Raw genomic sequence first — 15,389 nt, 5'->3', positions numbered from 1 at the left:
TTGTTAGCCCATATTTCATCATTCGCAGAGACTACACGGTATTGCATTGAAAGCGATTGCCAACAGGGGCCCCTAAACTTAGCTGTGCCTCGGGCCCCCGTGAGCCTTAATCAGGCCCTGAGTGTTAGATTACTAGTAAGTTACCCCTCAATGACATAGTTTCTTTTTCATATTGCAGGTTTGAGGATGCCCAACAGATACTTGGAGATATGGGAGAAATAGTTGTTCGAGCTTTCAACTTGCCGTTGTCTGCGACTAAAGGGTAAGATAGTATTTATTCTGGAGTATTAGCCACTTAGTTGTTCTTCTTCTTCGTTTGAATCTTCTTCGCCACTTCAAGGGTCGAGAGGCTCTGCCTTTTACCACCCTTGGGCAGTGGCGGCGACGCGGTCTAGATGTTTGGGCAGGTGTCGAGCAACCATTCATCCAGTTCACGCAGACCACGCACATCATTTGGCGCATGGTAGATGGCGCAGTTACAGATGGTGTGGTCTGCGGTTTGTTCCTCCTTGCCGCACTCACAGATCGCGCATTCTGACAAGGTTAAACTTACAACAATATACCATAGTACGGTGCTACAGTATATGATACACGCATAGCCGTAGGAAAGTAAAACACCTTGGGAGAGCGAATAAACTTTGCCTAAATTTTGTCTTTGCAAATATACTTCAAAAACACAACATTACTCACAATCTCTGAGGTAGTGAATAGTGTAATACAGGGGCGGAAACCTTTTTAGGTAAAAGAGACATGAAAGCTACATTTTTGAAAATGTATTTCAATGAGAGCCATATAATGCTTCACTTAATACAAAAAGGATGTAGCGGCAAGTGATGAGTTATAAAAGCAGGGCCATGTGTTTGCTGAAGATGAGAAAAACAGCGGAGACATCCCTCAGAAAACTGTGAAAAAATGCATTTAATTTGGTGCATTTTGAGAGTATTTTTAGCTTTAAATTGTAAAGAAAAGTTTAGATAAAATTTTCTATGAGACAATCACCATCACGAAGACATATATGGCTCGCAAGCCATGGGTTCTTGACCCATGGTGTAGGGCAGTAGGCTATTCACTCCACAGTCATCCACTTGGCAGTGTACGAAAACACAGGCAACAAACGTTCAACTTACGTAAACAAAGCTGACTGAGCTTTAACCTACATTCACAGACCTGTGTTCCAATTACCGTAAGTAAACCATCAAATTGAATCTTTCTTCCATCAAACTTGCACCTTTGAATAAAACTACTTTTAGTATTTCATGTAATATTACAATGAAATCATAGTAAATGTTTTTTCATTACCATCGTTAGGTTAATAACGATGCATTTTTTCCCAAATATTGTTGCAAATAACTGCATTAGTAGGATATAGGCAAAAAATCAAAATCCTAAGCAGGTTTCCGATGCTAAAACAGAAATCTCATAAGGTTACCTTTACCCGCAGCATGCCTTTAAAATTGTAGCTACCAATAAAGAAATGTAGGTTAGTATCATAATAAATATGTGAAATAAGCTTACATCTGTTTACCATTGCATTCTTTTACATTTAATTTCCGCAGATACTGAATTGAAGCTTAACATTCAGCCCAAATTGCAATATACCAAATGCAAAAGCTTCCAAAATTGATGATGCTACATTTTACATTCTAAGAAAAAATGTTTAATGTACTTCAAATACAACACTATACAAAGTTTTTAAACTGGTAAAATGTTGAAAATTCATGGTAAAAATATATTTGTCCAAATAACTAGACATTTTTGCCCAAATTATATTTTATTTCAGCAGGAGAGCGACCGCTCCCCTGCCCTCTCCCATCTCCTACGTTTATGACTACACAATTTTGTAAACAAGATCACGTATAAATCACACCTCAGTATGTGTACTTTTGGCATACTGCTTTTATGGGTTTGTCCTCACACATCTAAGCTCGATAGTCAGCCATATGTTATAGTGATTCAAAGCAGGCGTAAGCTAAAACTTTTTTACATGTTTTCCTACAATAATTTTTGTGTTTTTGATGGCTTGTCCTTGTAAGAGAAAATTTAATTAGAAGAAGCAAAAACAATAAGCATTTACACGTTGTTTACTGCAATGCAGGCGGCATAATTGCGGAGATGAAGTTCAATACAAGGATTCAGAGGTGAGGATCAGTAGCGTTTTTAGTGGAAACTATTAGAACTATAAACACTAGCCTACTGCATAAACTGAAGACAAGACATTTAAAGATGTTTTGACCGTTTGCAACAATTTAAAGCAGAGATCATAAAAGTAATGATATACTCACATGGAGCTCATTTTATTATTATGTTCTATTTTCGCGGCTTTTATTCTACAAAAATAGTCCAAGTTTTCTTTCAAAAGTTTGAAACAAGCATTATTACGTCGAATGTTTGGATGACGCTGATGGTTTATCGAAGTTGATATTTACCGCAGCTCCAAGCTATCCTCCGGATCATGTAGTTTGAAGCTTGCTGTTGCCGCTTTGGTTTCGCTAAGTCTTGATCTCCATTTTTTTAAATGATTTATGTCTTGACTCAGATATAGAATTACCCCACATTACCCCACAATATAAAATCAACCTAGAATATACAATTGCGATCACAAAGCTTGGGTTGTTTTGTTGAGGCTGTGCCTGACAAATGAGTACACCTGTTGAAAGTGGAACCCAGATCGAATCGCTGAGGGACTCCACTTATCAAAGGTCTCATTTTGCTTCGCTGTGTGTTGTCTTACTAAGGGTGAAGCTTCTGTTGCTGAAAAACTCCGTGATAATATATTGACCAGGTTCTAGTTTGGAAACCGGTGAAACAGCTTGCATGTAAGGCCACAGTGCTTTGCGGTATCGTATGTGAATTAATGAATCCAGCGCAGGCCTTAATTTTTAGACTTGCAATAAACAATTTGCGATACTTTTGTTTGTTAGTAACTTCACCCAAGATGAATTTTCCGCTCGGAAACCAACTTCTTCCTTCGAGAACATTTGATCAGTTATTTGGTTGATATGAGCGTGGATGAGATCTTGAAGGTTTTGAAGGAGGCGCACAGAAAGAGATTATCAGACAATAGATGTCTTGGTTCTTCCGCTAGCTAACAAAGCTGATGAATTGCTGCCACTATAGCTCTTTTTCTTGATTTTTGGGATTTTTTTTGAACTGTTGAGGTGGCTCATACACAAATAAGACTTCGAGGAAAGGTCTTAGTAAAATGCCAGCTCTAGAAAGATTTGATTTAGACTCGCGGACTTGTGTGGGTGATTATGTAAACGACAAGCTTCTGGTGCGCCATTCTGTGAAAAACATTGTTCAGCAGTGCATGCAAAACAAAACCTATTAAGTCCGAGCTTGCATCCGGAGAACGTAGCAAGAGCAAGAGGCAATGAAATGTGAAGACAATATCTCCAACAAGTAATAATGTCCCACCATCTTGCAACTTAACGTACAACGCTGCACAACAAGCAAGATCAAAGTTATGGAGCAGCTTGCCCGTGCCGACTTGAGACTTGAAGTCCTCCTACAAACAGACAAGTCGGCTGTTTCCAACAGCACGTCAGATGGGTCAGCAAGTAGGGAGCACTGCATTGTCACGTTTGGGGATGACCCATGAGTGTACTAGAATGACCAAGCAACTTACGTAATACTCTTCTGGATGGAATTAAGTTCTTCAGCTATTGCGTTGAATAGCCTACATAAGTCAGGGATCTGGCCCAAAATAATGTAATCTGAGGGATGTTCAAACATTTAAAAAAATATTTTGTGGCCGCTGGTGCAAACTATATAGCATTGCAATACGGTGCAGTTAAACGAGTATTATTCATAAAAGTTTATGTTTATTTTAGTTAAACCCATGGAACTTTCGAGGATGGCACCCTTACTATCCTTGTTGTCACGGTTACGAACGATACCAAGAATATGACGTCGATTGCGATAAACGTAAGTAGCCTATCGGTCAAATGGGATTTTGAGCTCAGGTTGCTAGCCAACCAACACCAGCCGACTTTTTCGCGCAGATGCAGGAGACTCTTTTCTGATAATAATCCATAAGAACCCAATAACCAAAGAAGTATTTTATGAAAACAAAATCACTCCACTTCTACAATCACTCAAACATTGAAGCAAACATACACTATATACAGTAGCTTACAGTAAGTCATCCACTGCGTCTAACATCTCGCTAGGTGGATGGCTGAGTTTGGTTGGTTTGGTTTTGAATGTTTATCCTCGGACTGACAAAGCCTTTTTTCGGTTACCATGGTAGTTTCGCATACTTGTAGAGGCTCTTGACGCAGAGCCGGTTACCGAGATTACCTGAGTGAGGTTTCCGATTGTTCAAGTGTTGTTACCCTGGCATTATTCCATCCATTAGGTGCCGCTGAATAGTGAGCAGTCCTTAGAATGCGTTGCTCAAATGCATGGTAGCCACTTTAACAAGGAAAAATTCTGCCACTGAAATTGATTAGAATGCACCGCCAACCAATCATAAGCTACGTTTTCTATGACGTGAAAAAGAGCGAAAAGAAGATGATACAAAGCAAATCAAGTGATGGATTTTCTGTCAGCTAGCTGGCTTAGGGGTTAGGGTTAGGGCTAGAAAGTCGTTATTTCATTGACGCGGGTTCGATTCCCACCACTGCTATTGCTCTTTTTTTCTTCTGTAATTACCAAATAAAGTTCAAAACAAGCATTAACTCTCTGGCTGAGTGCTAGAAAGGTCACAATTGGACGGTAGCCTCTTATAACATGTTCTGATTGGTTGGCGGTTTCATTCTAATCAATTTCAGTGGCAGAATTTCTACTTGTTAAAGTGGCTACCCAAATGCATACCCCGAGAGTCGAACCAGCGCCGCTTGATTTTGAAGCTTCTTTGTTCACGAAGCCACGCGCTAACCAACTGAGCTATGGGGGCGGACAAATTAAGTGCAGGATTTTATGACTTTTACCTTAAGTAAAAACTACGATCAACAGGAAATTTGTAATTATTAGCAGAATGTATTAGTAAGTGGCAAATAGAATTATTTTAACACCAATCCACCAATATGAAGCAATTATAAAAAGGTTTTCTATCTGCACTTTGCAACTGAACTTGTTAAAAAAATAAAATAAATAGAAAACGTTTTGACTTGATTAATCTGTGTTACTGTCACACCGGTTCAGGCAAGAATTGGAAACAAAAAAGGGCAAGACATAAAAATAGTAGAAATTGTCCTCAACACTAGATGCAAACAGACTGGAACATTTCATTTGAAGTTGAATTCTGTCACAATCAATGTGTATTGCTTCGCGATGGGTTGCTTTGTGTCTTCAACGAGCGTGTTGTTTTGATTGTAAAATTCTGGTGCGATGTGTTATTATCGGTTATGACCTGAAGTAACCTTTGATGCAAACCTCGAACATTCTGTTGTTTTCTCAATCACCAAACATCGTTTGTCATGATGTCACAAGGATGTTTACCAATGGATCTCTGATTGCGAAATCGTTATTATGTAAGAATCTTCTACACTACGTGACATTCTTTAAACTTCTTTAAGCTTCTGCTTGTTGACATTTATTGCAACTTGACAGAACAATGTGACATTACGTAACCTTCTCGATGTTGCTGGACCGAGCAACCCTCTATAAATAGTGGTGTAATTTGCATTGATTATTATTGAGTTGATTATTGAGTTGATTATGAGTTGATGATGAGAGTTGTGTTATAAGTTGTGGATTGGTAAAAGGTGCAGAATTTATTGTTGATTGAGATTTGAAGTAATTGAATACAAGTAGATGAGAATTGGTGCTGATATAAATTGTGTTTGAAATTAGAGTGTTTTGAGAAACCATTCGTTGGAGTCCTTCAAGCGTTTTCATATATCATTTCACTAGTAGAACTATTTGACATTTAATTGACTGCTTTTCGGTGATACCCATTAAACTACGTCATTGAACCCTTCCAAGTATTTTTCCTGGTAAGAGATAGAAAGAAATCGTGAAATTCTAAAACTTGTGAGAATTATCGAAATCCTCTGGACACAATTTTCTTTCCTCACTCAGAAATATTAGATTATGGAACCAATTTCGATTTTTTTTTAACACTTTTAACTTGTATTTTTTTATGTTGACATTATTAATTTATTTTGAAGCTGTTTGTGATGAATGGAAAGCTTGCGGGGACCGTGGTTCATGTGTTGAACCTGGAAGGTGTAGATGCCATACAGGATATACTGGAGAAGATTATGGGTGTCAAGACTGTGAGAATAATTTGTAGGCTATGATTTGTTAACACTTTGCAAATGTGAAGAAAGGCGTTCTTCCCGGCTATCAGCACAAGGCTGATTACTCACTAGCACAGCGAGCTGCAGTGACGCTTCGCTAACCAGAACGGTGTAGCTTCCACGCCAGCCATTGAGACCTCCAATTAAACGTTTAAGTTATTTTGGCAGCCGATTGTAGCATCGAATAGACAGCGATAGACACGTGTTTCGCCCATGAGGCTGGGCTCATCAGTATCGCACCGTATTCTTGCCACTTGAGTAATCGACCGCCGCTTTACCAGTCAGTTTAACTCTTATCTTTGTGGAAAGAAAGAGCCAACAAAACCAGCAGGTGCCAGGGGTAGGTCAATGTGAAGAAAGGCGTTCTTCCCGGCTATCAGCACAAGGCTGATTACTCACTAGCACAGCGAGCTGCAGTGACGCTTCGCTAACCAGAACGGTGTAGCTTCCACGCCAGCCATTGAGACCTCCAATTAAACGTTTAAGTTATTTTGGCAGCCGATTGTAGCATCGAATAGACAGCGATAGACACGTGTTTCGCCCATGAGGCTGGGCTCATCAGTATCGCACCGTATTCTTGCCACTTGAGTAATCGACCGCCGCTTTACCAGTCAGTTTAACTCTTATCTTTGTGGAAAGAAAGAGCCAACAAAACCAGCAGGTGCCAGGGGTAGGTCAATGTGAAGAAAGGCGTTCTTCCCGGCTATCAGCACAAGGCTGATTACTCACTAGCACAGCGAGCTGCAGTGACGCTTCGCTAACCAGAACGGTGTAGCTTCCACGCCAGCCATTGAGACCTCCAATTAAACGTTTAAGTTATTTTGGCAGCCGATTGTAGCATCGAATAGACAGCGATAGACACGTGTTTCGCCCATGAGGCTGGGCTCATCAGTATCGCACCGTATTCTTGCCACTTGAGTAATCGACCGCCGCTTTACCAGTCAGTTTAACTCTTATCTTTGTGGAAAGAAAGAGCCAACAAAACCAGCAGGTGCCAGGGGTAGGTCAATGTGAAGAAAGGCGTTCTTCCCGGCTATCAGCACAAGGCTGATTACTCACTAGCACAGCGAGCTGCAGTGACGCTTCGCTAACCAGAACGGTGTAGCTTCCACGCCAGCCATTGAGACCTCCAATTAAACGTTTAAGTTATTTTGGCAGCCGATTGTAGCATCGAATAGACAGCGATAGACACGTGTTTCGCCCATGAGGCTGGGCTCATCAGTATCGCACCGTATTCTTGCCACTTGAGTAATCGACCGCCGCTTTACCAGTCAGTTTAACTCTTATCTTTGTGGAAAGAAAGAGCCAACAAAACCAGCAGGTGCCAGGGGTAGGTCAATGTGAAGAAAGGCGTTCTTCCCGGCTATCAGCACAAGGCTGATTACTCACTAGCACAGCGAGCTGCAGTGACGCTTCGCTAACCAGAACGGTGTAGCTTCCACGCCAGCCATTGAGACCTCCAATTAAACGTTTAAGTTATTTTGGCAGCCGATTGTAGCATCGAATAGACAGCGATAGACACGTGTTTCGCCCATGAGGCTGGGCTCATCAGTATCGCACCGTATTCTTGCCACGTGAGTAATCGACCGCCGCTTTACCAGTCAGTTTAACTCTTATCTTTGTGGAAAGAAAGAGCCAACAAAACCAGCAGGTGCCAGGGGTAGGTCAATGTGAAGAAAGGCGTTCTTCCCGGCTATCAGCACAAGGCTGATTACTCACTAGCACAGCGAGCTGCAGTGACGCTTCGCTAACCAGAACGGTGTAGCTTCCACGCCAGCCATTGAGACCTCCAATTAAACGTTTAAGTTATTTTGGCAGCCGATTGTAGCATCGAATAGACAGCGATAGACACGTGTTTCGCCCATGAGGCTGGGCTCATCAGTATCGCACCGTATTCTTGCCTATTCTTGCCTGTGCTAGTGAGTAATCAGCCTTGTGCTGATAGCCGGGAAGAACGCCTTTCTTCACATTGACCTACCCCTGGCACCTGCTGGTTTTGTTGGCTCTTTCTTTCCACAAAGATAAGAGTTAAACTGACTGGTAAAGCGGCGGTCGATTACTCAAGTGGCAAGAATACGGTGCGATACTGATGAGCCCAGCCTCATGGGCGAAACACGTGTCTATCGCTGTCTATTCGATGCTACAATCGGCTGCCAAAATAACTTAAACGTTTAATTGGAGGTCTCAATGGCTGGCGTGGAAGCTACACCGTTCTGGTTAGCGAAGCGTCACTGCAGCTCGCTGTGCTAGTGAGTAATCAGCCTTGTGCTGATAGCCGGGAAGAACGCCTTTCTTCACATTGACCTACCCCTGGCACCTGCTGGTTTTGTTGGCTCTTTCTTTCCACAAAGATAAGAGTTAAACTGACTGGTAAAGCGGCGGTCGATTACTCAAGTGGCAAGAATACGGTGCGATACTGATGAGCCCAGCCTCATGGGCGAAACACGTGTCTATCGCTGTCTATTCGATGCTACAATCGGCTGCCAAAATAACTTAAACTTTGCAAATGATTTATTGGCACGGTCGCCACTTTAACACAGCATCTTTTCTAACTGCCTGTAAAGCATGAACCAATCAGAAGCTGCGTTGTCTGTGACGTCATTACGTAAATGGAAGTGAGAGGTAGAACAGAGACAAAACGCAAACACATCCGATAGAAAGTAAATTAAGTGAAATTCCGCCGAAGCCAGTGTGTCTCAGAGTGTTAAGGTTAGGGAATACATTTCGATGACGCGGGTTCGATTCCCACCCCTGTCACAACTCTTTTTTCTTTTTTAATTACCAAACAACGTTTAAAGCACTGATCAACTCTATGGCTGAGTGCTAAAATGGTCACAATTGAACGGTAGCCACTGAAACCATGTTCTGATTGGTTCATGCTTTACAAAAGTTGTTACCTTAAAGTGGCTACCTATTGGCAGAGCTGTTTTCAATTTTATAATTTGCATTTGATGGTCTGGTATATTTACGTCATTAAGTAAATCTTAGCGGTGGGATGGTACAACGGATAAGGCAAAAAGGCATTGGTTTTCCAATTATGCAAATCTGGTTCGACTCCCAGCTTCAACTGGTTGTTGAAAACACCGCTCACCTCTACCTAGGGTATAATAAATTGGGTAGGCATAATTTCTGCAGGAATGGTGGCCGAGAGAAAGTAACTGGCCACTCTACTCTCGTTAGTGCCGAAGGCTTAGTACAATGAGAACCTTATCTTCTCATATCCGACGCTTGGATCAAGTATGGGACTCGCCTTTACCTTTAAGTGAACCATTTCTAAAAACTAAATCAACATATGCTCGACCAGATACTTGCACCGGAACGCATGATTGTGGCCGCCGAGGCACCTGCATTGGTCCAAATCTATGTAAATGCCAAGATGGGTATCGTGGATCAGAGGAAGGATGTAAAAGAGGTAAACAAAATTGTTTGCAACTTAACAAGATTTTTTAAAGTTTTTAAAGCGTAAATTGAAATAGATAGCAATAAAAAGTAAAACAGTTTTGAAACAAATGTAATTTTTTATTAAGAATTAAGCTTCAACGGTCTTATATTTTTTTTTTTAAATCTTTACAACTTGTGTTTTTAATTCAGACATTGATGAATGTGTGACAGGACCTTGCGATCAATCATGCACCAACACTGTCGGATCTTTCAAGTGCAGTTGTTATCCTGGCTTTGAAATGAAGGACGGACGTTGTGTCAGTAAGTCGCTGGTCGACTATATTACATTGTTTCAAGAAAACTATTAAGTCTTCTATGGATACCCAGTCTGCCGTTAGTTCAGTGGATACGCGCCCGACTCAAGATCAAGCGGCACTGGTTCGGTTCTTGGGGTATGCGCTTGAACAACACATCTTCAAGAACTTCTTCCCATTTAGGGGTACCTATTAAATGGAATAATTCCCCTGCAACAACACTTCAACAATCGGAAACTTCACTCTGTCAATCTCGGTAACCGCCATGCGTCAAAAGCCTATGCATGCAAAGCTACCAGGAATAGCCTGTCAAAGGCTTTGACAGTCCCAGGATAAAGATTCCAAGCCAATACTTCTTTTGGTACTATATATACTTTATAATAATCAAAAATCCTTAACAAAACAATGGCACTGAGATATTAGAAAATGCATGTCAAGCGAATGATGAAGTCATCAATTTAAAATTTCATTTAATTAATTCTTTGAAGACATTGATGAATATAAAAACAACCCATGTGATCAAGTATGCACAGATACGTCTGGCTCTTATCTCTGTAGCTGTAAGGATGGGTTTGAAATGAAGCATGACAAATGCATTAGTAAGTTGTGGCGCTTTTTGTGAGGGAAGAGTATCATAATCTACGTTTTGTAATGTTAACCTACATGGTTGAGCTCAGAGCTCAATGCCTGATTCGGCGTCATCTCCAAGTCTATTGATTAGAGGTCCAACTGGTTTTATCTTTCTAAAACAAACAGAAAGTTGCAATTTAGAAACATTATGATGCAGTCGTTGTAAAGTATCGCAATTTAACGCTCTTGTGATGTAATATTTTGACGAAACAAAACGTAAATCTGGCATATGAGAAATGTCACAGTTCGGCGAGTCAAGATAACGGCAAGCCTTGCAGATATCGTAATCGTTCAGTATCTGTATAGTTTTTTACAAACGTAAAATATTTCAAAGTAAAATATTTTTTACGGTCTAAGCCTTGGTCCTGAAAATTCCAATGAGAGGGTGGGGTAAGGTGAGCACCATTTTGCTCGTCGCTTTTGCAAAAAAGAAGTTTGCTTTGTAAAATTGAAAAAAAAACTTGGCTTCAAGCACTAGTGGGTTAGCGATATTTTAAATTGAGTTTGATTACCTAGGGACGGTATATTACGGGACGCGCAACTCCGTTGTTCCTTCAACATTAGAAGGGTCAATTGCCAATTTGACATTTTTTTTACGCTTTACTGCAGGCCTGCTTTCAACTAAAAACCTTAAATTACTTTAAAACCAACTTAACTCTTCTTATATAACCCATGAAAAGTAAAATATTTTGTAAATTAGAAAACAACGTAACCCTTCTAGTGTTGCGGATAAGCCAAAAGCGGATGAAGTTTCGCATCCCTATAATCTACTATCCCTATAATCTACTATCCCTAGATTACCTTGTGATGTTATATTTTTATATTAATAGTAATACATATGTGCGTGTTGCTCAACTTACAGCAACAAAATTTTATGGCGTAATTGAGCAATGACCTGGGGGAGTTTGAGAAATTCCATTAAGTTGAAGCATTCTCGTGTCAATATGTTTTTATAATTGCGAGGCATTTTACATTATTGGGTTTAAAACGTAATATCCCAGCCAGCAAGCACGTATAGGCCCCACATGGGGACTCATATGGGCTGATGTACGGGCCCCATGTGAGCTGCCTATATGGGGCCCGTACACATTGTGTCCGCTGGCATCACATTGAGCCCGTATGAGCTGCCCATATTCATTTATGGGTTTCATGTGGGTTGCTCACATTCAACCCACATATTAATGTGGGCTGCCTATATGTACAGTAACCCATAAATCTAATACAGGCTGCCCATATGTAACCCATAAATCTAATATGGGCTGCCATATGCAACCCATAAATCTAATATGGGCTGCCCATATGTATATCAGGTATATATATAACTGCAGACAGTTTCCAAAGTGCTCCAACTGCAAGCAGTGAGCTTTGCGCAATGCATAGCAAGGTCCCCCCAGTAATTTTGCTTGTTCAATTTCATTTTGTGTTTGTTTAAAAGATCAATAAAAGTCGTTTGAGACAACTAAAAAATCTCAAAGTCTAGAGTTTAGACAAATGCCGATCGAGGTGTATATTATAGTAGTATGGGTTGCCCACAAACTTTTGATTCACTGTGTGGGTAGCCCATGTTCTGCCCATAAAAAATGTGGGCAGCCTATGGTCTGCTCATAAGAAATGTGGGCAGTCCATGGTCTGCCCATAAAAAATGTGGGCAGCCCATGGTCTGCCCATAAAAAATGTGGGCAGCCCATGGTCTGCCATATAAAATGTGGGCAGCCCATAGTCTGCCCATAAAAAATGTGGGCAGCCCATGGTCTGCCCATAAACAAAGTGGGCAGCCCATGGTCTGCCCATAAACAAAGTATGAAGTCCATCAATATTTCATGCATAGCCCATGATCAATAATTTTATGCGGCTAAATTTATTAAAATGCATTTATATGATCACGCATTTGAAGATTGGAAGTTTTATATTCCACATTGTCATTTAGCAACACATTCTGCGAGAAAGCCCATATTGGGAACATATGGCAAAAACACAAAAACCCACATAGAACCCACATGCCCACAAGCCCATTAAAATAGTATATGGGGCCCATATGGGCTTGCTGGCTGGGATATTTTTTCATCCAATAAAGCTAAAAAAAAAGCACAACAATTTGAACGTTAAGTAAGCTAAGGTAATTTTTTTTTGCGGTAAGTTGAGCATTTGCTCCAAGATAGCCTACTTTAACCAGCATTGCTCGCTTTGCTCCATCCTGATATTTGCAACAAAATTAAAAATGTTTAAAAATCTACGTCCAACTAATCTAAACTTTTTATTGAATATCCTCATATTTTATATGTAAAAAAAAAAAAAGATTTGCTTTGCAGAGTGTAACAATAAATTTACTCAGCTGTTTTGAAACAAAAAGCAGTTAGAAGTTTCGACATAAACAATTTAATTGCGTGCCATTGTAAAATACGATTCTCACTAGACATAACAAATACATTGACTGAAGTGGCATTTTGGGTGATGTATCTTGGACAAAGAAAAAATTCCGTCACTTGTTTATCCAAGACCAAACATTGCTCATCTGATCCCATTGCACACTTAACCAGTTAAGCGTGTCATTTATTTGGGGGGTCTGTTCCCCCAGTGTGTAATTAATTTTTTGCGAAACGCCCCAAGCTGTAGGCGTGCCGTATCGCGCAGTAAGACGCATTTAAATGCTTATGCGCAATGATGACAAAAGTGTCTGTCATACGCAGTACCGGTGTAAAGCGTCTGTGTCATACGCACTGATGCAATGGATTTCCATGACATTGGTCAGTGTCATACGCAATGGTGGGTGAAAACACCATGACACAAATGAGTGTCATACACGCTTAACTGGTATCCCAATCTCCCTATTTTGACAATCTTCTCAATTTTTTTTTTTTTTATCTAAATTGAGTCAAAACGCTGATGTGAACTGATAAAGGGGCAACGATTGTTCATTTATTGCCTTCAGACATTGATGAATGTGAAAACAATCCATGCGATCAAATATGTACTGACACTCCAGGCTCCTATACCTGCAGCTGCAATGATGGCTTTGAAATGAAGAATGACAAATGTATCAGTAAGTTATCAACCACTTGAAAAAATTGTACAGTGTTATCAAAGATTATTTTTCATGCAAATATCATTTGATCATTGTACTCTCATACAATAATATCAAATGGCAATCTGAGAACAGCAATGCAAAATCACGATACGTTGATGCTTTGCTTGCAATGATGGAGAAAATTTAGGAAATGCGTAAGTGCAGGCATGGGATCACGTGGGCCTCGTGGGCCTGGGCCCACCTACTTTATTTTCTGGGTGGGTCTGGCCCACCCACTTTTGAAAGTCAAATTTCTTTGAAAACGTAGCAAAAATGGCAAATCAGAGAGGGAGTTCCAAAAAAAGATCTTCACTCATTTGATACACACTAGTTTGATTATCCTTGATAGCTCAATGATGAAATCCAATCTTTAAATTTTTCTGTTGGGCCCACTATTGATGGGCAGCACGTGTGGGTGTGGTTGCGTGTGATTGGTGGATCAATTTATCAATTAATATATTTATTCTCTATGGTCTGTATGATTGAAACAATGACATCAAATGCACGTACTGTATAATGCTGCAGATTATTACTCCCAGGTGGTTTTATAACTGTGTGTATTGTTGCCTTTTTATTTGTGTGTGCATCGCCATATTTTGTACAGCGCTATAGAGCAATTTAACAATTTTGTAATTTTTTTGGCCAAATTGGGCCCAAAAATGGAAAATTTTTGCTTGCTGGCACGCAAGGCAATCATGAAAAGACAATGTGTAGGCTAAACGATTTCAAGCATTAAGAATGCAACAAAGTTATGGAGGGTCTTGGGGGCGAAGCCCCTCGGAAATTGGATTAACTTTGACTGCTGCGCTTCTGGGCCCGCCTAGTTTTAAAATGGTTCCTCCATGCCTGCGTAAGTGTATAAATCTGACAAAGTACTCAAAGTGCTATTGTTAACTGGTGTACAATTAATTAATGATGACCAACTGGAAACAACAAACCTGTCGTGCTGTTGCCCTGATCACTTCATAGCCTACCTACATTACATGTATTGTATTGTAATGTAGTCAGAAGTGGACATTACAAACTTCATACCTACATTACAAAGTCAAGTTATCTTATTTTCGTCGTGGCTTTTTTGCCTATTTTGTGGCCCAATGCTGATGCTGTTTAATAAGACGCAGTTGTATTTGACCAAATTGAGCAATTCAAAAACTAAATTTTTGTTAAAGTTGCAATGTTTGGTTTAAAATTGCAATTAATTTCCAAATAATATTTTCACGATCACAGTAGGATTTATATAACTTGTTTTGTGAAGCTTTATGTGTCTCACAATATTGCATGCCTTTCAGTAAAATTTTGAAAGCCATTCGCAGATACTCCCGTCCCACTTTTATTCTTATATACACCTAGGCTACCTCTACGCTATTCAAGGCTTATGCCACTTTAATCTTTGAAGTTATAAAATCAATTATTATTTTGTCATCAGACATTGATGAATGTGAAAACAATCCATGCGATCAAATATGTACTGACACTCCAGGCTCCTATACCTGCAGCTGCAATGATGGCTTTGAAATGAAAAATGACAAATGTATCAGTAAGTTAATTGGTACTTGTTTTAACCCTATCTTAGTACGAGCTGTTTCCGTACGTGGAAAGTACTACACGGGCTACCTTAGCCCCGTGCTAATTAATCGCTAATAACGGGAGCTATGAAAATCACAGAGCCAAAATATTTTACAAGATAATAGCCATGTGTATTGTGCGTATAGAAATTAAATTTTTACCCAATAAATTTATTGAAATAAAGTG

At 40.0% G+C, this 15,389-nt stretch overlaps 1 protein-coding gene across 5 annotated transcripts in view; it reads left to right on the top strand.

Moving 5' to 3' along the window:
* The window catches only part of LOC145771276 (uncharacterized), a 51,374-nt gene that overhangs the window by 30,917 nt on the left and 5,068 nt on the right, over positions 1–15,389 (top strand). For 3 of the 5 annotated variants that reach the window (XM_082583016.1, XM_082583015.1, XM_082583012.1), the window contains exons 3-10: positions 179–262; positions 2,096–2,138; positions 3,834–3,927; positions 6,117–6,224; positions 9,553–9,660; positions 9,840–9,950; positions 13,503–13,613; positions 15,064–15,174. In XM_082583016.1, coding sequence (XP_082439142.1) covers positions 179–262; positions 2,096–2,138; positions 3,834–3,927; positions 6,117–6,224; positions 9,553–9,660; positions 9,840–9,950; positions 13,503–13,613; positions 15,064–15,174 — 770 coding nt within the window. The remainder of the gene's footprint in view (positions 1–178; positions 263–2,095; positions 2,139–3,833; positions 3,928–6,116; positions 6,225–9,552; positions 9,661–9,839; positions 9,951–13,502; positions 13,614–15,063; positions 15,175–15,389) is intronic. The other 2 variants (XM_082583014.1, XM_082583013.1) reach the window with 2 other exon arrangements.

The sequence above is a fragment of the Aplidium turbinatum genome, chromosome 5 (genome assembly GCF_918807975.1).
Source record: "Aplidium turbinatum chromosome 5, kaAplTurb1.1, whole genome shotgun sequence".
NCBI lineage: Eukaryota > Metazoa > Chordata > Ascidiacea > Aplousobranchia > Polyclinidae > Aplidium > Aplidium turbinatum.
The sequence above is the reverse complement of the archived record's forward strand: the minus strand, read 5'-3'. Positions and strand labels throughout refer to the sequence as shown.